This window comes from Eretmochelys imbricata, chromosome 1, assembly GCF_965152235.1.
Source record: "Eretmochelys imbricata isolate rEreImb1 chromosome 1, rEreImb1.hap1, whole genome shotgun sequence".
Taxonomy (NCBI): Eukaryota; Metazoa; Chordata; order Testudines; family Cheloniidae; genus Eretmochelys; species Eretmochelys imbricata.
In genome coordinates this window covers 257,282,267-257,305,318 of record NC_135572.1, presented here as the reverse complement: position 1 = coordinate 257,305,318, position 23,052 = coordinate 257,282,267, and the positions used below count along the sequence as shown (strand labels likewise).

The following is a 23,052-nucleotide window of genomic DNA, read 5'->3' as shown; positions in this document are numbered from 1 at the left end:
GACAGTACTGTGAATTTCAGTTTCAGTATCCAAACATGTTAATCACCCACATTTGGGTGGTCTGAAGTGCCCAGATCCTATGCTGGGCACAGGGAGAAGATGAGAGGGCAGGATTCACTCACCTGTTTAATGTAGAAGACCTATGAGACTCACCTCCCATGACAAGCATGCACCCCTCCCAACCCCCCGCTAACCTTCCATCCTGCCATAGGGTGACCAGATAGCAAGTGTGAAATATCGGGACAGGGGTGGGAGGTAATAGGCACCTACGTAAGACAAAGCCCCGAATATCAGGACTGTCCCTATAAAATCGGGACATCTGGTCACCCTACCCTGCCATGATGATGACTCTGCGGGCAACATGGCTACTGCCCTCAGGAGAGGAAGAAACACTGTTGTGTTTGTTGTGCTGCAGCACTTCTTCCTCCCCTGCAGGTTGTGCTGTGTAGAGAGCCCTCTCCCTGCTGCTCTCCTCTCCCCAGGCCTGCTCCTTCCTCTCTTCCTCACTGCAGCTACCAGGAGGAGGAGAAGTGGAGGGACTGTGAGCAGACAGAGGATTAAATGTGGGTAGGGTAACCAGACAGCAAGTGTGAAAAATCGGGATGGGGGTGGGGGATAATAGGAGCCTATATAAGTAAAAGACTCCCAAATCGGGACTGTCCCTATAAAATAGGGACATCTGGTCACCCTAAAGGTGGGAGAGGTGGACGGGGCACCCTTTCTGGATTCTCGCTCTCTCTCACCCTGATTTTCTGTTTGGAGAGTTGTGAGGTGTAAATAGGGAGAAGCAAACTAGATGCCTAAAATTCATCCAGTCTTCCTAATGTGTTAATATCTTGGACAAAGACCATATATTGTTGTATATAGGGGTACTGCCCTTTGACTGCATTCTGCCCCCTTTTACGCGACAGGAGGGCCATGAGAGAGATGGGGGAAGCAGCTGGATCCGCATGTGCCAGGAATCCCCCTACCATAAGGGGGGGTCCTCCTGCTGTCATAACAGCCCTACACCCCTTGCCCCCAAGCTGTGTCTGGGTGGGCAGGAGGGTGCATGGCTGGATGGCTGTTTGTTCTGGCTCCGGAATGACCTGGAGGTAGCGGTGGAAAGCGGCTGTAAAGTTAGAGCAGCCCTTTGGAGATCTGGTTGGGATTCGGTCAGTGCCCTCTGCAGCTGGGCTGTGGCTGACAGGCTTTGTAACCCCTCACAGCTAAACCCAGTTCCATCGTTGTCCTTAGCCAGGGCATATCAAAACAACCCAGTGCTCTGTACCTGTCACACTTTTACTGGGGCTGTCAATTAATCACAGTTAACTCAAGTGATTAACTCCAAACAAATTAACTCGATTAAAAAAATGAATTGCAATTAATTGCAGTTTCTTGCCATTAATCACGATTAATTTTTTGTAATCGTTTGACAGCCCTAATTTTTACCAAAGGTACAGATTTTCTGGATGCCCAGCATTTAGCGTTCATTGTATTGGCTTAATAAGCCAGCATTTATACTGCCCTTTACATTTTAAGGTTTGTCACAAGGCAAACAAGCCAGCGTCACCACCTTAATTCTCCCATCAACACTGGTGCAGAACAAGAGCGAGCGAGATGGCGTCAATGTTCCGGAGTGAGGAGATGTGTCTGATGCAGCTGTTTCTCCAGGTGGAGGCTGCCTATTGCTGCGTTGCAGAGCTTGGCGAGCTGGGCCTGGTCCAGTTCAGAGATGTAAGTAGTTATGAGAGGTTCTGGGGTAGGAATGTTGGGATCAGCTATTAAAGGGCCACTGTAAATGTGGTTGGTCCCAAAAGATGCTGGGACAATAGATTAATCTGGAAGGCGGGGATGCTACAAAAGTTTTTATAGTGCGGGTGCTGAGAACCCTTGAACCAAACTGTAATCCCTGTCTATAATGGAAACCACTTCGAGCCAGGGGATGTGGCAGACCCCCTGCATCTCTAGTTCCAGCACCTATGCTGGAAGGGCTTGGCATAAAGACTGTAAATACCTGCCTTGCTCTGGAAAGGAAGGAGGCCGTGGGATTCAGGCAGTGGACTGGGAGATCCGGGTTCAATTCCCAGCTCTGACACAGACTGCCTGCATGACTTTGGTCCAGTCGTTTATTTTCACTGCACCTCGGTTCCCCATCTGTAAAATGGGGATAAAAATATTTCCATTTATCTGTCTTGTCTATTTAGATGGTCAACTTGTGGAGGCAGAGACAGTCTGTGTATGCACAGAGCACACTGGGACTCTGATCTCACTTGGGCCTCTAGGCGCTACTCAAATAGAAATACAGTAGAACCTCAGAGTTACGAACACCTCGGGAATGGAAGTTGTTCATATCTCTGAACAAAACATTGTGGTGGTTCTTTCAAAAGTTTACAACTAAACATTGACTTTAATGCAGCTTTGAAACTTTACTGTGCAAAAGAAAAATGCTGCTTTTCCTTTTTTTTTTTTTTAGTAGTTTACATTTAACACAGTACTGTACTGTATTCCCCCCCTTTTTGGGGGGGGGGGTCTCTGCTGCTGCCTGTTGCGTACACCAGTTCCAATTGAGGTGTGTGGTTGACTGGTTAGTTCATAACTCTAGTGTTCATAATTCTGAGGTTCTACCGTAACAATAATTACTCTGAGTTTACTGTTACACATAATACTCTTCCTATCATTGACTTTCCAGTTTGATCGGATTACCTGAACAGTGTCCCTGTCTGAAAATTGAAAGTAAAGGTTTATTTATATGTCTGTTTAAGGCCAGATACAGTATGGTAAACAGAGCCACAGTCTAAATTATCTACAGTAAAGGGGGTTTCTTCTGTGAGAATTATAATAACTTGTAAGGGGAGTATTTGGAATTGCTGGAGTCCAAGGGTGTCTACTACACTACAATGCAGTCTATGGCCACCCTTACCCATAATTTAATATGGAGATACGATCCACAGAAATTACATCCACAGAGCTCCATTGTAATCAGAGCAGAGACATCTTGGCTCCAGATAGAGCATTGCTTGCTGGGTATTGTAGTCTCTATAGTAAAGATGAGCAAGGATGCAATGTCTCCATGTGATGCCAATTATGCATGATTGAAGTATATGCACAGTGTGGTGCTTCTGCAAAAATCTAAGCCCATCAAGGAAGATGCTGCTCCTCCAGTTCATCAGCTAAATCTGAGCCTGATGCCAGAAGTTAGATTCAGCTAAGAAAATATGAACCATTTCTCTGCATGCCAATTAGGCATCATTTGCATATCCTTAAAGTCAATCCCCATCACCCACCTAAATCACCTGGTTACCTTTGGTGGTTTTCCAAAGTGGGTATCTTCAAGAACGTTGTTTTTGGAGAGCAAAAACTGCAGCATGAGATTTATCTGTACAAGGAAGGGACTATAAAGTATTTATACAAGGCTTGAAACTGAGATTTATTGACAGGTTTCAGAGTAACAGCCGTGTTAGTCTGTATTCGCAAAAAGAAAAGGAGGACTTGTGGCACCTTAGAGACTAACCAATTTATTTGAGCATGAGCTTTCGTGAGCTACAGCTCACTTCATCGGATGAAAGCTCATGCTCACGAAAGCTCATGCTCAAATAAATTGGTTAGTCTCTAGGGTGCCACAAGTACTCCTTTTCTTTTTGAGATTTATTGGTAACTGCCAGTGGTGAATGGCATAGCGACAGACATATCCTTGGTGAATTAGCAGACCAAAAGAGTCTGCTGTGGGACATGGAAAATTCATGAGTATTTTTTCTGCCGTGGTGCTGTTGGTAGCAATGGTGGAAGCTGTACTGCAGACAGGAGGCAATGGTTAGTGTCTTCCACTGCTGGAGCTGCATCAGTGCAGATAAATGTTTACTAATTTGCTTAGTGTAAACAAGGTATATGGAATGTGCCTCACAAAATTACACCCCAAATAGTTACACCTGTGACATTGGCATGTACATCCCCAAACAGAGGTTTGGTTATTTAAAGAAATGAGAGGAAAGAGGATTCAGAGTCTTGTTCAGGAGAATATCAAGTCTCCCATTGCTAGGACCCCAGTTCATATCCAAGCGAGGTCAACAGTGATGGAGAATAATTGTCTGATGCCTGTTCAGTGGCGCTGGTGACACAAGTTCAGGGATCTTGGTTCAGTTCCTCGGTGGCAAGTGAGGAAGAACTCTCCTCTGTCAGGATAATGAGCAGGCTGTCTTGAGTGAATCACTGGCTGAATTCTGTGGTCCCTGTTATGCAGGAGGTCAGACCAGATGGTCCCAGTGGTTCCTTCTGGCCTTAAAATCTATAAAATCCAAGAAGCCTTTTCTACCCCTGCTCAGACCTCTGGCAGCCAGAGAAGCCATGACTGAATGGGCCAAGCATACCAGTTAAGGTTGAGGCACAGTGATTGTCTGAAGAAGTTTTGTATTCCCATTGTTTGTGTGGTGCCTGTTGTGTGGCTAAGAGGCTACAAGTTTCAGTAATATGCAAAGGCAGCATCTTTCACCCACGCTAATATACAGTTAAACTAAAAGTCTCCCAACTGGCAATGTGCATTCAGCCCTGGGTTTGTTTGGTTTTTTTGTTTTGTTTTTTAATTTCTAGTTGAATGTGAATGTGAACAGCTTCCAGAGAAAGTTTGTGAATGAAGTCAGAAGATGTGAATCCTTGGAGAGGATCCTCCGTAAGTAGACATTTGTACAATGCTACTGGCTCCAGAAGTGGTAATCTACTATTTCAAAAAGCAAAGTGATCTAACTAGCAAAAATGAATGGAATTTGTTCTAAAGATGGCAAAGCTTTCATTAGAAAGGCTTTGTACTTTTCATCTGAAGGCTTTGAAGTGTTTGCATGCACCAATTAAGTGCCACTATACTGCTGGGGAGGGGGAGTGTACGTATCACACCTATTTTGCATATGGGTAAAGTCAGAAGAGAGGTTAAGCGTCCTGCATAAAATCACATTTCCAGCAACTGGGCTGGAAATGGAACCCGGGGTCCTGACTCCTCGTCCCGTGTTCTAACCATTAGAACATACTTCCTGCAGCAAAGCACACTGTCCCAGTCAGAGATTTCTTTAAAAAGCCGGCAGGCAATAAAAATGGGGGGTTTTTTAAGCTGTTTTTTCTTAGTCATTATTTTTGTGGAGCTTGCTAGGAAATGGTATCAAGTGAAGTGTCCATAGGATCCTTAAAATGTCTACTTTTCTACTGTGTGAGGGGGAAATAATTACACTCCCTTAGCATTTATAGTGCTAATCACCCACTGATCCTCATGCACCTTGCAAAGGTGGGTAAGCGCTATTCTCCGCATTTTATAGGTGGCTCTATTGAGGGCCAGAGAGGTTAAATTTCGTGTCCAGTGTCTCACAGTGGGTCAGTGGCACAACTTGGGATAGACCGTAGGTCTCCTACCTTCCAGCCTTCAGCCCTATCCCTTTTGGAAGAGGGCCCTGGATACTTAAGACAAGTGCTGCTTGTTGAGGAGAGGAGGGTGAAAGCTGTTGTTGCCTGGGGACAGTTTTTCAGTTGGTGTTGCAGGGTCCGGATTTTGAAGGGGTGCAAACAAAAAGTCAGTGGCTAAGGATATAGGGCTAGATTCACAAAAAGACATAGGTACCCTAACTGCTATTTTAGGCACCTAAATCCCAGAATCAGGCCCCACCGGGATTCACAAACCCCCGGTCAGCTGCCACTGAATTCTGTAGGCAACGAAACTCATTTGGCGGCTACATTTTTGCATTAGAAGTTCCCTCTGCCCCTGTCTTTCTTTCTCTGAGCACGTGCACTGCTGCTCGCTCTAGACATCCAGATGCCCAAGCCCCAGTGTGATGCCTGAACTGCGGGAAGATCAGTTTTCCTCTGCCCAACTCACCTGTGGGGCCCAATCTGGTAAGCAGGCCCAGAGCTTGCCTACCAGATTGGGCCCCTGCAGGTGAACTCACACAAAACAACTGGAGGGGAGGAGAGGGGAGGGGAGGAGGAGCTTCCTCATAACTTTTAGTCCAGTGGCTAGGTTGGTCACCTGGAATGCATGAGACCTCTGGTTCAAGTCTCGCTCCAGCTGCGCGGAGATGGGATTTGAACAGGGATCTTCCATCTCTCAGGTGAGTGCCCTAACTGCTGGCCTATGGCCTATAGTCTGATATGGGGTTTCCGCCGTTTCTCCTGTTGAAGCTGTTCCACTTGGCCCCTAGCACCAAGAGAGAATCCCAAAAGAGGGTGGTACCTCTCTCCAGCTTGGATTTAGGTGGTGAACTCCCTGAGAGTTCTCCCCCCTTCCTTTGGCATCTCTCATTAGCTAGTTCAGGTGAGGAGCTGCCTAGCATGCCGGCTTTTGTGAATCCCATTCTCAGGTGCCTGTCTCATTCATTGTCCAGGAGCCTGGGCACCAAACCCTGGCTTTGTGATATCAAAGCGAGGAGGTGCAAGGTTCAAGGTGTCTAAATAAATCTATTGTATGAAATGAAACACAGGAAAAATGTAGGCTGGATAGCAAAGAACCTTTGCTACCAGTGGGATCTATTCTATTGCAGTGTATTCTCCTGAGGTACTCCTGGGGGAATTCTGCGCTACTGCACATGCGCATAATTAATGAGCCCTGCAGATTTCTAATTTTTTGTGAGGAAAAAAGCGTCTGCCAAAACGTTGCTGCAGTTCCACCTTTTGCACACCAGAGGGTGCTGTGGCAATAGAGCAAAGCTGCAGCTCCCCACCAGCGAGGGAAGGAGAGAGCTGCCTTCTTCGCAGCGGGCCAGGTCAGGGGACAGAGGTATGGGGAGACAGACAGTATGGGATGCTGCCGGGTCAGACTGGTTCAAAACAGCTAGTGGGGGAGGACAGACTGGGACAGGGGCTGAATGGGAGTTGAGGTGCAGGGCCACATGGGGACAGGGGGAGGAGTGCAAAGCTACATGGGGACGGGAGTGGCTGGGTGGGGGCACAGAAACACATGGATACAGGAGGAGGGGGTGCAGGGAGACAGGGACAGGGGAGTGGCTGGGTGGAGGCACAGAGACACATGCTGATGGGGGGTGCAGAGCTACATAGGGACAAAGGAGTTGCTCGGTGAAGGCACAGAGACACATGGGGAGGGGGTACAGGGACACAGGGACAGAGAGTGGCTGGGTGAGAGCACAGAGACACATGGGGACGGGCAGATGTGTCTGACTGAATGGGAGAGGCTACGGGTCAGCCAGGGTCTGCATGGGGAAAGCTCCCTAACAATCCCTCCGCTCCCCTGTTCCATACTTTTCCCACCCATACACAACAACCCTCCAAGTTCACACCCAGGCTCCTTCCCAGCAATGTACTTTCCTCTCCCTCAGCACCTCTGTTAGCTCTGACTCCCCCAAACCTTTGCACTTTGCTTCTGAGGGGTGTGGGAAATATGGTTCTGTATTGTAGTTTAAATGAATTATTACTCAGAGTTCTGTATTAATATGCTTAGTAAGGAATCTATTTGTCAAAAAACATTTCCTTAATCTTTTTGTTATCTGTATTGTTACAGATATACTTGCTGACAGGTATTTTGAAATAAATGACCAAAAATAATTGAAACTGGTGTGTTTATATTGTGTTATTTTGACAAATAAAATATGCAGAATTTTGTAGAATTTTAAAATATTGTGCGCAGAATTTTTAATTTTTTGGTACAGAATTCCACCAGGAGTACTAAGGGAGGTTGGAGTAGCCCCGCCCCTTGAGGATTTGAAACTGTGTTGGAGAAACCACTGTATGCTGTGTTGTAAGGAACAGCAGGCTGGAGAGCAGGCACAATGAACTGATGATCATTTTCTACTGCCGTGCTATGATTAGGTTAGCTTCGTACTACAGTCACGATTCCCAGGTGTATACAATTATCTCCTCTGGAGAAGGAGCAGCTTCCTTACTGCTGAGGGAGGCTCCAGGGAGCCAGATTCTTGGGTGTCGAAGAGTTCCACAAATATTTGGTGAATCTCCTAGAATAAGTGTCGAATGACATTTGAATACTGTGATCATGTGTCATGATGTCACATGCGGGTCACCACCGCAGGCCGAGTCAGTGACCCCAGGGAAAGCCTAACAGTGCCTTTTGTGTGGTTTCCTTGCAGGCTTTCTGGAAAATGAAATGGAAAATGAGATTGTGATCTTCAAACCTGAAAAGTATCCTGAGACACCCCTGCCTCGAGAAATGATTGATCTGGAGGTACGGAATTCTGCCCTGCCTCGGGGGCATATGGAGCAAGATTGGGCAGGGGAGGAGTGAAATTACATGTATATCCATATATTTAACATCTCAGGAAAAACATGTGGGTCCCAGAAGTGGAGGCAAGTGACTCACCAGTGACAGATTCTCATGGGTTAGCCATGTTATTCTGTAGTTGTGGCACAATCCTGTGTAATAGATTAATAATACTGCATTTATATATCGCTGATTGGTTTTAATCAAGGTTGACTGTCGCTGTTTGTCTGGGAAGAGACCATGATCTCTCTTCACGTAGAATGATGGTCTGCTGGCTTGCCTAATTTAATGCCTAAATATAACTTTGAGTCACTGCATGTAACAGAGAAGGTGGCAGGGGGAAGGTCAGGGGTTTGATAGCTGTGTGCATGTTCCTAAACAGCCAATGCATATTTTAAAATGTTCATTGCACAATCGTACATGTCTGCCCATATTATTTTACAATCCTTTTGACAGGGATGTGGCAGCTTGTAAAAGGATAACTGGGCCTGTCTTGAATCTTTCCTGTTTTGTTTTGGTTGTAAACAGACGGTTCTGGAGAAATTGGAGAGTGAGCTGCAGGAAGCCAATCAGAATCAGCAAACCCTGAAACAGAACTTTCTAGAACTGACTGAACTAAAACATCTCCTGAAGAAAACTCAGGACTTCTTTGAGGTGAGAGTTCTTCAGATGTGTTACTATCTGTCAGTTTTGTCCTTCTTTCTTTTTGCAGAGGGGTTGATGAATTTTAAAGTTGTTTATGCTTTTGGCTTTATTTTGGGGGGGGGGGGTAAAAAAGACTCCAGATTTCCTTTACTGCAGATTCGAGGTCAAATTTTCCAAAATGCCTTGGTGAGCCTAAGTCTCACTGGGTCTCAGGCTTCTCAGTGCCTAAATCTCATGGGCTCCTAAGTCACTTAGACACTTGAAAGTTTGGTCTAGACACTTGGTCTAGCTCTCCGTAAAAAACTGTCTTCAGACAAAAAATAGCAACAGTAAAGATGTGACAACAGTTAAATCCATTGGAACATGTTAGTGTTTTTAAAATAATTTCAAAAGAAAATGATGATTTCTGCTTTCAGACAGAAACCAATCTGCCAGATGATTTCTTCAATGAAGACACTTCTGGTCTGTTGGAATTAAGAAGTACTCCTACTGCAGTGGCTGCAAAGCTGGGGTCAGTGTGGTTATAGGCTTATAGCTTTAATAAAGCCAATGCAAATATACCCTTCCCTTTTACTTCCACCAGCATTAATAAGCTGGTTTCAGCACCATGACCCAGTCTTAGAGGTTTGCTGAATTCGGTTCCTATCTTCAGATAGCTTAGTACAGGCTGCTTTTCAGTCTCTTAATTGTAACTCATTGATTAAAATGAAAGCAACATTAGTGTTTTGAAGGAGACAATAGATGATTAAAAACTGATCTTTATGGCTCAGACTATTGCTAAATAGGATGGACAGCCTTTCAGCTCCAGGTCACTGGTTCAAATGTGCCTAGTGACTGAAAATCACTGCCATCTGACAGCTGTTGAGTGGCCTCTGGGAAACTTAGTGAGGAAAATGGAAAGGAGCATATATTCTGATAAGTCAAGTGTTAAAGTGCAATTAGGCAGGCCAAAAAAGAATTTGAAGAGCTACTATCAAAAGATACAAAAAGTAATAGCAAAATTTATTTTAAGTACTTTAGAAGCAGGTAGCCCGCAAAGCAATCAGTGGGGCCACTGGACGATCAAGGTGCTAAAAGAGCACTCAAGAAAGTCAAGGCTGTTGCGGAGAAGCTAAATGAATTCTTTGCATCAGTCTTCACTTTGGGGGATGTGAGGGAGATTCCCACACCTGAGCCATTCTTTTTGTGAGACAAATCTGAGGAACTGTCTTAGATTAAAGTGTCATTAGAGGAGCTTTTGGAACAAATTGATAAATTAAACAGTAATAAGTCACCAAGACCAGATGGTATTCACCCAAGAGTTCTGAAGGAACTAAATATGAAATTGCAGACCTGCTAACTGTGGTATGTAATCTATCATTTAAATCAGCTTCTGTACCAGATGGCTGAAGCATAGCTAATGTAACACCAATTTTTTTAAAAGGCTCCAGAGGTGATCCCGGTAATTTCAGGCCAGTAAATCTAACTCCAATACCAGGTAGATTGGTTGAAACTATAGTAAAGAACAGAATTATCAGACACATAGATAAACATGATATATTAGGGAAGAGTCCAACACGGCTTTTGTAAAGGGAAATCATGCCTCACCAATCTATTAGAATTTTTTGAAGGAGTCAACAAGCATGTGGACAAGGCTGATCCGATGGATATAGTGTACTTGGACTTTGAGAAAACTTTTGACAAGGTCCCTTACCAAAGGCTCTTAAGGAAACTAAGTAGTCGTGAGATAAGAGGGAAGGTCTTCTCACGGATCAGTAACTGGTTAAAAGATAGGAAACAAAGAGTAGGAATATATGGTCAGTTTTCACAGAGGAAAAAGGTAAATTATGGGGGCCCTCAAGGATCTGTACTGGAACCAGTGCTATTCAACATATTCATAAAGTTCTGGAAAAAGGGATAAACCGTGAAGTGGCAAAGTTTCAGAAGATACAAAAGTATTCAAGATAGTTAAGTCAAAAACAGACTGCAAAGAGTTACAAAGGGATCTCACAAAACTAGGCGACTGGGCTACAAAAGGGCAGAAGAAATTCAGTGTTAATAATGCAAAGTAATGCACACATAATCCAACTATACGGACATAATGATGGGGTCTACATTAGCTGTTATCACTCAAGAAAGAGATCTTGGAGTCATTTTGGATAGTTCTCTGAAAGTAGCTGCTCAATATGCAGTGACTGTCAAAAAGCAAACAGAATGTTAGGAACCATTAAGAAAGGGATAAATAAGACAGAAAATATCATAATGCCACTGTATAAATCCATGGTACGCCCACATCTTGAATAATGATTGCAGTTCTGGTTGCCCCATCTCAAAAAAGATATATTAGAATTGGAAAAGGTACAGAGTAGGGCAATAAAAATGATTAAGGGTATGGAACAGCTTCCGTCTGAGGAGAGATTAATAAGAGTAGGACTGCTCATCTTAGAAAAGTGACAACTAAGGGGTGATATGATAGAGGTCTATAAAATCATGACTGGTGTGGAGAAAGTAAATAAGGAAGTGTTACTTACGCTTTCATATAACACAAGTACCATGGGGCTCCCAGTGAAATGATAGCCAGCAGGTTTAAAACAAACAAAAGGAAGTATTTCTTCACACAATGCACACTCAACCTTTGGAACTCATTGCCAGGGGATGTTGTGAAGACCAAAAGTATAATTGGGTTCCAAAAAGAGTTAGATAAGTTCGTGGAGGATAGATCTGTCAATGGCTATTAGTCAAAATGGTCAGGGATGTAACCCTATACTCTGCGTGTCCCAAAACCTCCAACTGCCAAAAGCTGGGACTAGATGACAGGGGATGGATCTACAATAAATTGCCCTGTTCTGTTCATTCCTTCCAAAGTCTCTGACACCAGCCACTGTTTGAATTTAGGATACTGCACTAGATGGACCATTGTTCTGTCCCAGTATGGCCATTATGTTCTAATGAAAGATGTGCACATCACAGAAACCACCGCTGCAGTTTACACTCAGGGCTTGTCTACAGCAGAAAGCTGCAGTGAGTTTGAATGCAGTCGAGTCAGATGGCATGATGATGATTGTGACTTTGCAGCAATGTTGGCTAAGACAAGTCACGTTCAGCACTGTGTTAGCTTGTCGTGGTTAAATCCCCATATAGTGGTGTTTTGTAAAGTAGGCAATTCTTCAGTGGCCCTCATGATGGCAAGATTGCCTTGGGTCAGGGCTTAGTTACTCCAGCCTTGCGCTAGAGAAAGAGGGAGAGAAAGCCGGGAAACTGAACTCTGTTCTAAACCTTTGACCTCATCGGGTTGAGGCCGAGGTACATTGTTCGGTCAATATGGTGAAACTCACATGCCCTGCCTATGCTGCACCGGCTGTGTGTATGGAGAGTATTTCAGTTTCCAGTGCTGTCATCCAGGTGCCTTTCACCATCACTATATCCGCTTCACATATTTAAGAAGAGAATGAATCATTCTCTCCCTGTTCCTCGCCCTCCCTCCCCTAATCGTGAAACAGAGAGGTGGGCTTATGGCCCCCTAAGAAGATAGAGAAAAGTGAATAGATTAAGAAGTAAGATCCATGCTTGAACTTCTCTTAATAAAGAGGCCTCACCTAACTACAGCCACACCTGTGGCCAGGGTCCCAGGTTGGATTTGAATGTAAATACAGTCTATCGTAGACTACGGCGCCTTAATGATTATAAAACCCAGTGTGGTACATGTTCAAAAATATTTAAAATATGCCTGCCATTTATCGGTCTTGTTAACACTGCCTAGATTCACAGCAGGGGTGATAAAAAGGGAAAGGATGGTGCCTTTTGAGCGTTTATTGTGGAGAGCCTGCAGGGGAAACATCTATCTGAGATACACTGAAATGGACACTTCCCTGGAGGACCCTATTACGGTAGGTATACTCCTGCTTTACCTCCTTCCCATTTTATGTGCACACACACACACACACACACACACACACACACACACACCTTTAGAGAAACCCAAACTACTGCCATGATAACCCTCTGCCACTCTACTGTACCTGCCACCTTAGTTAAACCTGGGGTTCAAAGAGGCTAATCCATATAGTAAGAGAGGCGGGACAAATATGAGGCGGGGAGGCCCTCTTTAAAACACAACAGATCTTTGTTTTCCCCATTTTCATTTGTTATGATCACTGTTGCCCATTTGGCCTGAGCAGTTTGCCAATAATCAGGGCCTTGTAGGGCTGTTTTCAATAGGATGAGGACTCACTGTCAGGTACGTTCTTGGTGTATTCTTGTTTATTTATGAAAGTGTACACAAAGTTCTGTGTCCCTGAACACAGTAGAAACAAACAGCGGTTTTCTCGCTCAGAAATTTCCAATCTGTCCCTCCAGCAAGCTCTGTGCCCAAGAAGCCCTGTCCTTTGCTTCCTCTGAGGGTCACACTTAGGACTCCTGCTGGCCTTCTGTCTCCAGTATACACAGCCTGCAACAGATATTCTAGCCCTTGTGTCTGCAACCAGGGGAACCCCTCTGAACAGCATTTTGTGTTTTAATTATTGTTCTTGGAAAACTATTTTAAAAAATGCTGTTGAAAAAGGGTGACTAAAAATTTTCCCTTTTCAGTACTGTGCTGTACTTTGTTATGAGCATTTTAAAATCTGCCTGCATTGCTTTTCAGAAGGAACAGATGAAAAAGAATGTGTTCATTATCTTCTATCAAGGAGAGCAGCTCAACCAAAAAATCAAGAAGATTTGTGATGGGTAAGGCAGGCTGCTGAGAAAGTAGCAATGACTCTTTCGGGAGTGTTTACTTGGCAGGATTGACAAAAGGAGCCTGGGAGTACAGATTATTTCTCAGCACTCTGCTGTCAGTTCTACCAATCTGCTCAATCCTGCTTTTCAATTCTGCTGTGTCTAATAATAAAAATATATATCACTTTGGCATTTTAAAATTAAGGCCCTCAGTTTTCCAAAGTGACTAGAGGTTTCAGGAGCCTCAATTTCTAGATTTCTAAGATGATACCTTAATGGGCCTGGATTTCAGAAGGTCTCAGCACCCACTCTATGGAAATCAGGCCCTTATTAGGGTGTCAGAAGATGGGTAGTCCAAAACTGGGGATCCCTAAAATCTCTAGTCATGTTTGAAAATTTAGGACAAATTTTATTAAGCTTCTGTTTAAAGGATATGGGGCTATGTTTTTAATAAACCTTTCTGTATTGAATTAACTGCTGACCTCTGTGCTAGTCTCTTTAACTGGTGTCAAAATGAAACAGCAAAGAATAAAAATTAAAATTAAAATCTTAAACATTCCGTCTCGTTCCCACCCTATTGAGCAAACTTTAAAAAAACGAATCAGGTCTGAATACTGCGTTACTGTTTTATAGCACTCAGTACTGATGGGCTTTGTACTGTGTAAGTCAGATTTGATTAACTGTCACTGTCACACATAACCCCCAACCCTTTGGCATGGTTATTCGAAGTCTTAAGGCTGGCAGATTTTTGCAATGATGACTCCAAGAAAGAACCCTATGTGAGAACCAGAAGTGATCATACCTGACACAGCCATCTGGTGGGTGGGTCTTTTCCTTGGTCCCTAGGCTCAGTCAAGACTGGATCGGGAAGGAGAATTTTCCCAGCAAAGGTTTTTGACTGTGGAGCTCCAACTTGACAATCTGACCTTTAAGATCTGCTCCTGCATAATTGATATCCATGGGAGTTTTGTCCTTCACTTCAGTGGGAGCGGGATCAGTCCCTTACTGGCTGCCTTTACAGCGTGCTGCAATAAGCAACAACAAAAATTTCTCATGTATGTAACAAGGCAACGACTATGCCTGAAGGCTTGTCTGTGCCAGGGCTGTCACCGGTGCCACTACCCAACCCGTTGTAGAACCAGCGGGAATTTTTCAGAAAACAATTTTAGTAGATATAAGAACTATCATCATTTTGGTTCTCAGTGCGGATTGAACTCAGGTCCCCAGAGCTAAAAGCGTGAACCTCTGCCCCTTGAATAAAAGGGCAGCAGCTGGGAGCCTAAGGGAGTTAGGTACTCAAATCCCATTTAAATTCAAAGGGAGTTAGGCACCAACACCTACACCCTCTACCTGAGAGCTGAAGCAGACTCCTCCTTTGTGGGAAGCAGACGCTGAGCAGTGGCTCTATGAACATGCCCATAGGTTCTCCTAATCCTGGTTAATTTAAAAGTAGAAATGAACTTGGTGGTGCCATTGTAGTCCTTAAAAAGCATTTGCTCACATCAGAAACCCAACATCATCAGTGCACAATTAAGCACAACCATTAACGGTTAATATTCTGCAGAACCCCTGGATTGGAATAGCAGGACTTTTACAGGTCAGAATAAGCTTTGATTGGGGGAACAGTATATGAAATGTTCGCACATCCCTCACTTGCAGTATGCTTGGCTCTAACTGAGAACATTAGTCTGCCAATTTCATGAGCATTAATCCTATGCACAAATTTATTAAAGAGACAGAGGGGTGGGAACAAGGAGATTTTCCCCTTTCTCTTAAGCTGGTGGCTGCCTAGATGCTAATGTGAATGCCAAAATGGGTTTATCAGCGTAAGGGTTCCCTGCTGAATTCTCCTTCAGCTTTCATAGATGTCTGTCATGAAGGCAAAGGCGATATTTAATATGCAAAGGGGCTGTTAACCGATCAAAGTAGCATTGCTGTGATAATGTGCAAAATGTAGGAACTCTACAGCACGGTGGAATAAGCTTTCAAGTTTGATGAAAAATACCAATTAAAAGATGGGCTAAGAGCTCTGAAGCATAAGAAGCTGGAGATAATTAAGTGGGGCTAGTAACCCCTGGGATTCTTTTGCAGGATGTTTTGTGGTTAGAGATCCCGTTCAGAGTGGGAGGCTAGGTAAAGAGATATTGTTGTGATTATAGAGGGCTCAAATACACGGCTGTGTGTTTTGTTAAGTTTGCCACTGTTCTTCCTCACGCACGGGCTAGAACTGATCTGGGAAACATACCGTGACATGCCTTGAGACCATAATGTGACACGCATTTCTAAATGTCACATGCTGTCTTTTAAAACGATCAATGGAATGGTCGCTTTACACCGGCTGATAATCTGACCACGTATCCTTGTGTAAAAAGGCAGCATTCTCTTCTAGGCGTTCTTTTTCAACTGTTTGATTCATGGAGCCATATCTCAATACAGCCTTTGTGACATCCCGTGAAGTGACAGTGGTGGCACGAGCACTAGATAGTATGCCATCGCTGCATGAATCAAACAGCTAATGACTGAGAAATCTGTGTATAAGTAGAAGCTAATATGTTACCTTGCACTCATTTATTTTCTGTAGTTAAAAATCTTATCCACTGAGAGAGCCTCGTGAGATGTGTGTCTTGTTTTGTGAGGGTCCCAGTGGACAGCAGGCCAGAAAAATCTGTCAGTGTACGCTACATGAGTGTAACACAAACTACAGCCTGCTCTGTGTGTAATTTTTGTACTGGTATAACTATGTTAGGGGTGTGTGTGTGTGTTTGTTTTTTGACTGCTTTAGTTATACAAGTACAACCCCTACTGTGGTTACAGTTATTCCTGAATAAAGGTGTTCTATGCCAATATTGCTTATTCCCCTTCCTGTACAGGAATAAGGCCAAGTCTACACTATGCGCTACAGTGACACAACTGCAGCCTAGCACTGTCATGTAGACCCTTCCTACATCAATGGAAGGTGTTTTTCAGCCTTTGTAGGTAATCTACCTCCCTGAGTTGCAGTAAGCCGGTTGATGGAAGAATTCTTCAGTCTACCTGGCTGCGTCTACACCGGGGGTTAGGTCGGCTTAACTGCAGCGCTCAGGGGCTTTTCACAGCCTTGAGTGATGTAGCTAGTTCAGTCTAAGTGTAGACCAGGCCTCAACTATATTGGTATAAGCACATTTACACTGGTATGGCTGAATCCAGATTGGGGGAGTGTAGACTTTTGTGTGTAGACAAGGCCTTAGTCATGCATACCGTGCTTTAACTGTAACTATCCCTGTACAGTTAAATCAGCAAAACCTTCCCAGTGTGAACACAGGTTTATCAAAATAAAAGTGCTTCTACTGGGGTCGACACTTTTAGATTGACATAATTGAGTCCACGCCCCACCCCAGGTAAACTCTACAGACTTCGGCTGGCATAGCTGTGCCAGTCAGGAGTGTGAAGAAGTGTGGTTCCTGACCAACACAGCTGTGCCAGCAGAAGCTCCCTGTGTAGATGCAATTATAGTGTCAAAACGGCTTTCACCAGTATAGCTTGTTTCACTCGGGGGTGGTTTTACTATACAAACTGCAGTTTTGCTGCAATAGCTGCATTCATGCTAGGAGTGCTTTGCTGATGTAGTATACAACTATAGCTATCCCAGTATAGCACTGCTTGTGTAGGCCTGGCCTCAGTCTACACAATACTGTACAGTCTCAATTTTAGTTGTTTACACTGGCAAATAAATATAGAAAACATACGTTATAGACTAACTGGGTTTTATTAAAATTTTCCTCAGTGAAGGCTCTTAAGCGTTGTGTCACTGACTGGGGATATGCTGATTTTGCAATTGTGATGCAAAGAGAAAGGTGAATGGCTACTGTAAAGACATGGTGCTACAGGGACATCTATTGGCTGCTCTGTTCAAAGACTGACTTTTCAGAAACTGCATGAAATCATAGAATCATAGAATATCAGGGTTGGAAGGGACCTCAGGAGGTCATCTAGTCCAACCCCCCGCTCAAAGCAGGACCAATCCCCAATTTTTGCCCTGATCCCTAAATGGCCCCCTCAAGGATTGAACTCACAACCCTGGGTTTAGCAGAAATGCCCAATAACAGCTAAGCGGGTGAAATGAGACAATCACTATGCTCTTGAATGAACTCACATAACAAAATGATACCCCCCCCCTCAAAAAAAAAGACAAAAATATCCTATTGCCTGTCGGTGAACAGTTTTTTCACAAAGCGATCGCTCTATATCTGACCTCTCAGTCCTCAGCCTCAAAGGGAGCCTGTACAGCATCTTCAAAAGATGAGCCTGGGAGCTTAAATTCATGACTTTGCTAGACACTAAAAATCATGGCCTGAATCAAGACACCGGGTTTATGGCCTATTACAACAATCTGTAACCCACCAATGTTAACAGGTCTCTTCACCTTGAGTGGACCCTTGAAATATGTGTTATGCTAAACAATCTGTTCCACTTTGCATTTAGCTGGGGCACTCTTGAGTACATTTCCCAGACCCAAAGAAGAGCTCTGTGTAAGCTCGAAAGCTTGACTCTCTCACCAACAGAAGTTGGTCCAATGAAAGATATTATCTCACCCACTTTGGCTTTGCAGAAAATGTTATTTTTGTCACTCTTTAAAATCCTTTCCACTAAGGTTAGGTCTACATGTCAGCAAAATATATGTTGCTCAGGGGTGTGAATATTCCACATGAGTTACCCCAACGTAAGTGTTTCTGTGCACACCGCTGTGTTGGTGCGAGAGCTTCTCCTGCCAACATAGCTTAGGCCACTCACGGAGATGGGTATTTTATGCTGACTGGAGAGCACTCTCCTGTCAGTATAGGGAGCATCTTCACCAGACGTGCTTCAGCGACACAGCTGTATCCATTCAGTTGCCCCACTGCAGAGCTGTATGGATAGACATGACCTAAGGAAGATCAGGTACCTTAACTCACAGCACAGAATGAGAGGCCTGTTGTCTGAGCAGCCCCACTTGAATGAGAGTCTCATTTACTGTTGGGTTGAGGGAGGTTCCTATGTATAACTGCACCTCAGCTGCAATGTCAGTGCATCTCAATGCATGAAGTGGAGATGGGGACCAGTTTTCAACTGAAAAGAGTGTGCAAATAGCCTTACAGATGACTGTGCATAGTGACAGTAAGTATGACTGGGTCTTTTCCCCCTTCTTCATACTAGGTTTCGTGCTACAGTATATACCTGTCCAGAGTCTGCTACTGAACGTCGAGAAATGTCTGATGGTGTGAACACAAGGATTGAGGATTTAAATGCAGTAAGTGACACTAGCTTTATTTAGGCCCCGATCCTGTGACTGACTGCATGCAGACAGACTGGCTCCTATGGTCCTGGGCAGCCCAGCTGACAACGGCAGGGATCCACACACAAATGGGGCTCTGGCCATGTACAGTCAGTTGCAGGATTGGGGACCTGGTGACGAGGACAGGCTCCAGGAATAGCTAATCATGGAATCGTAGAACTGCAGGGCTGGAAGGGACCTTGAGAAGTCACCTAGCCCAGCCACTTGCATTGAGGGAGGCCCAAGTAAATTTAGACCGGTCCTGACAGGTGTTTGTCCAACCCTTTTCTCAAAATCCTCCCATAATGGGGATTCCAGAACCTCCCTGGGAAGTCTTTTCCAGAACTTAACTACCCTTATAGTTAGAAAGTTTTTCCTAATATCTGCCCTACATCTTCCTTGCTGCAGATTAAGCTCATTACTTATTTTTCTACCTTCGACAGACATGGAGAACAATTAATCCCAGTCCTCTTTGTAACAGCCCTCCATATATTGGAAGACTGTTACCAGCTGCCCCCTCAGTCTTCTTTTCACAAGACTTAACGTGCCCAGTTTTTTAACCTTTCCTCATAGCTCAGGGTTTCTAAACTTTAGCATTTTTGTTGCTCTCCTGTGGACTCTCTCCAGTTTGTCCACATCTTTCCTGAAATATGCTGCCCTGAACTGGACACAATACTCCAGCTGAATCCTCACCAGTGCCGAGTAGCCGGGACAGTTACCGCCCATGTCTTGCATTCGACACTCCTGTTATTACAGCCAAGAATGACATTAGCCTTTTTTGCAACTGCATCATATTGTTGACTCATATTCAATTTGTGACCCCCAGATCCTTCTTCTGTAGTGCTACCGCCTAGCCAGTCATTCCCCATTTTGTAGGTGTGGGTTTGATTTTTTTTTCCTTCCTAAGTGTAGTAAATTTGCACTGGGTCTTTTTTTAATTTCATCTTGTTGATTTCAGACCAGTTCTGCAACTTGTCAGCTGGGGCAGAGCCTTCTTTTTATGCACAGGGTGGTAGCTGTGCCATTTTCCATTAGATATAGGGAGAGCGATGCCGGAAAGGCCCCACACGTTAAAAGCTTAAGGGGGCGTGGTGGTAGATGAACAAAATACAAAAGTAGTACTCTCTCAGAAAAGGTGGTTGATTGCTGCCCGACTTATACCCTACAGCTCTGATATCTAGGGAGTACATGATGGTATGGTACAAACTAAAGGTTTTAGTAGCCTGAATATGGAACAGCTGAATTACAGGTCATCCAAGACAATATAATAATAATACTCTTACAGCACGTTTTAGCAGTAGATCTCAAAGTGCTTCCGAAAGAAGGTGTCATTGTCCCTGTTTTACCAGTAGGGAAACTGAGGCAAAGAGAAGGGAACTTGCTTGCCCAACTTCTCCAGTCAGGCCCGTGGCAGAGCTGGAATAGAACTCAAGTCTTGTGCGTCCCAGTCTAGTGGTCTAACCACTAGGCAACACTGCTTCCCCTCAAGAGGTGCTGGTAACGTATTTGTACCACATTGCATCATCATGTATGTGCCACATATGTGACAGAAAAATGTTTTTACAAATGTTTGAGAGAGCTTTACATGTTTTTATTGGAACTATTTTGTTTTGTGCAATAGCTTTAGCAGAGGATGGGGATCTCAACTCTTGTATACAAACACCTACTTTACCACCTGGTCCAACTGTATAGGGATGAGAGGGCACCATAAAACCCTTTAAAAATACCTGAAATAGCTTTACTGTACCTAAAATGGCTGATCTCTCAGGCCCTTGGTGTAGTAACAAGTCCTGAACCACTCTGGAAAGCCAGGGATCTTCCTTTTCCAGTGGTATCCATCTCCTGTTTCTAACTTTGAAATCTCAACCCTTAAATCTGTGACAGCGGCAGAACTGAAAATTACCCATCTTGGGCCTCAGAGGTGTATAATTTTGTGGGGAAAATTCCACATTTGAGGGGAAAGAAGGAAAAGTTTCTTTAACAGATTCCTTTGGGGAAAAAAAGCCAGTGGCAGTTGAATGAAGAGGCTCTGAGACTTGTAGCAGTCGTCTAGTGAAGCTGGCTGAGCAGCTGAGTTGGCTAAAGGCACATGATAAATTGCAAAACCGTGTGATATATTAAAAATCCATGTGTTTGTGAGATAATTTATCCCACACGTGACCTTTGCTCTTAAAGGGCCTGATTCAACTCAGATTGCGGTCTGTGGAAAGACGCCCATTGGTTTGGATTGGGCGTTTAATCTATTTATTTGACTGGTTAGTTGGCACTGATAATGTCCTAAATAATCCATGAATTCTGCTGTCTTTGAATCATGCTGAGCTTTCCAAAACTCATTTGTTTGGATTGCTTTGACTTTTGTCACCCAGCCCCTATTTAGACACACATTAACCTGTAAGGCAAGAGGGTGGCATAGTAAGGATGTGGGGTAAGAACTAGGGGCCCAGTGCTGTGGCCCATGCTCCACTTCGTGAGTAGTGTGCGGAAGTCAGGATGGGGCCCTGAAAGAGTATGATAGTTAAAATAAAACGCTGCCGCCCATTTATAAAGACACGAATTTTCCTCCATTTGAAAATGAGACTGATGCATTGGGTGCGGAGCTTTGGCCTGTTATGTTGTGCAAACTTTCGGTAATACTGCTCAGTGCGACACAGTGGGCAGCCCTCATTCTCTGTCTTTGTTCCAAACTGTCCCAGCTAGCAGTTGGAGATGCAGATGTTTATTTGACATGATATCATCCCCTCTCTAAATGCTCATTTCAGACTGACCCCCTGATAGTATCACTGCTGACTAGCCAGCTGGTCAGGATTTTGCTTTTAATTCTGCGTGCCTCAGCCAGCCAGACTCCTCTCTCTGCTTGTTAGCTGTGGAGGCCTTCTTGAGAGAGACTGAGCTAGGGCCTGATCCTACAGTTGTTGCCCAGGAACTCCTGAAGGTGTCATCAGTGTTGAAGGTGCTCAATATCTGCAAGAAATATCTCAGCCCCTTTCAGGACCAAGCTCGCAATGAGCAGAGTTTTAAATTTCTGGTGTCAGGAAAATGTGCCTTACAGTATCAGCTACTGAGCCACTTCCCTGGAAAATTTCTTAACAGGAATGAAGCTGTGATAATTCTCCCCCGTTCCTCCCTCCCAGTATTTCAGCTTTCCAGAGATCGGCAAATTGCGTCCATGTTCAGACATCTTTGAATGCCATTATCAGGTGTCTGGCTGACTCATACTAAACACCTGCAATCCTTCCTCAGGCTTCCCTAAAATGCAGCTGAAGGGCACCACACCAAATAAGTTCCCATTGCTTCACTATTGCTCCTGCTTTGCTTGCAGGTGATAACCCAAACGGAATCGCACCGCCAGCGGCTGCTGTGCGAGGCGGCTGCGAACTTGTGGACCTGGGGGATCAAGGTGAAGAAAATCAAAGCCATCTACCACATCCTGAATTGCTGTAACATTGACATCACCCAGCAGTGCGTCATCGCTGAGATCTGGTTCCCAGTGGCTGACTCCAGCAAGATAAAAAGGGCTCTCCAGCAGGGAATGGTGAGGGGCTAAGCGGCGCTTCCCAACCACTCTGTATCGGAGCCCCCTTCTTGCTTCGGAATGGACTCCCAGGACCCACCAGAGCTTCTTTTTCCTCTGCCAGTTTTTTTCGTCTGTCCCTCTCTTTTATCTCTCTCCTGTCCTTTTCCTTGTCTGTTCTTATTTTTGGCTCTCCCGGTTCTGGTGGCTCCTGTCCTCATTCCCTGACAGAGAGATACTCGTGGTTCAGGCTGGGTGGGGACGTCCCTGGGAGCGTCTGGAGTTGGGCCACATGTGCTGTCATGGCTGAGCTGAGCTCTGCGTTGAGTTGCTCTGAGCACCCAGCAGCATTAGGCCCACTCAGAGAAAGGAGGAGAGGTGGGCGGCCCTCATGGACTGCCTGCCCCTTCATTTGCGGCTGTGGGACATGTTTGCCTCAGGGAAGTGAGTACAGTATAGGAATGCGCTGTTTTGCCCAACGCCACTGTCAAGGTTCCTTCCCCACTCTGAACTCTAGGGTACAGATGTGGGGACCTGCATGAAAACCTCCTAAGCTTACTTTTACCAGCTTAGGTTAAAACTTCCCCAAGGTACAAACTATTTTACCTTTTGTCCTTGGACTTTTGCTGCCACCACCAAACGTCTAACCGGGTTTATTTTATTAGGAAAGAGCCCGTTTGGAAACGTATTTCCCCCCAAAATCCTCACCAATCCTCACCTTGCACCCCC

General features: G+C 44.6%; 1 protein-coding gene across 1 annotated transcript in view; it reads left to right on the top strand.

The window, feature by feature from the left end:
* Positions 1-1,599: 1,599 nt before the first annotated feature.
* ATP6V0A4 (ATPase H+ transporting V0 subunit a4) overlaps positions 1,600-23,052 on the top strand; it is a 49,850-nt gene continuing 28,397 nt past the window's right edge. Inside the window, exons 1-9 of the mRNA XM_077807534.1 lie at positions 1,600-1,716; positions 4,567-4,645; positions 8,052-8,146; positions 8,711-8,836; positions 9,244-9,338; positions 12,567-12,693; positions 13,449-13,531; positions 18,695-18,788; positions 22,132-22,344. Coding sequence (XP_077663660.1) covers positions 1,600-1,716; positions 4,567-4,645; positions 8,052-8,146; positions 8,711-8,836; positions 9,244-9,338; positions 12,567-12,693; positions 13,449-13,531; positions 18,695-18,788; positions 22,132-22,344 — 1,029 coding nt within the window. The remainder of the gene's footprint in view (positions 1,717-4,566; positions 4,646-8,051; positions 8,147-8,710; positions 8,837-9,243; positions 9,339-12,566; positions 12,694-13,448; positions 13,532-18,694; positions 18,789-22,131; positions 22,345-23,052) is intronic.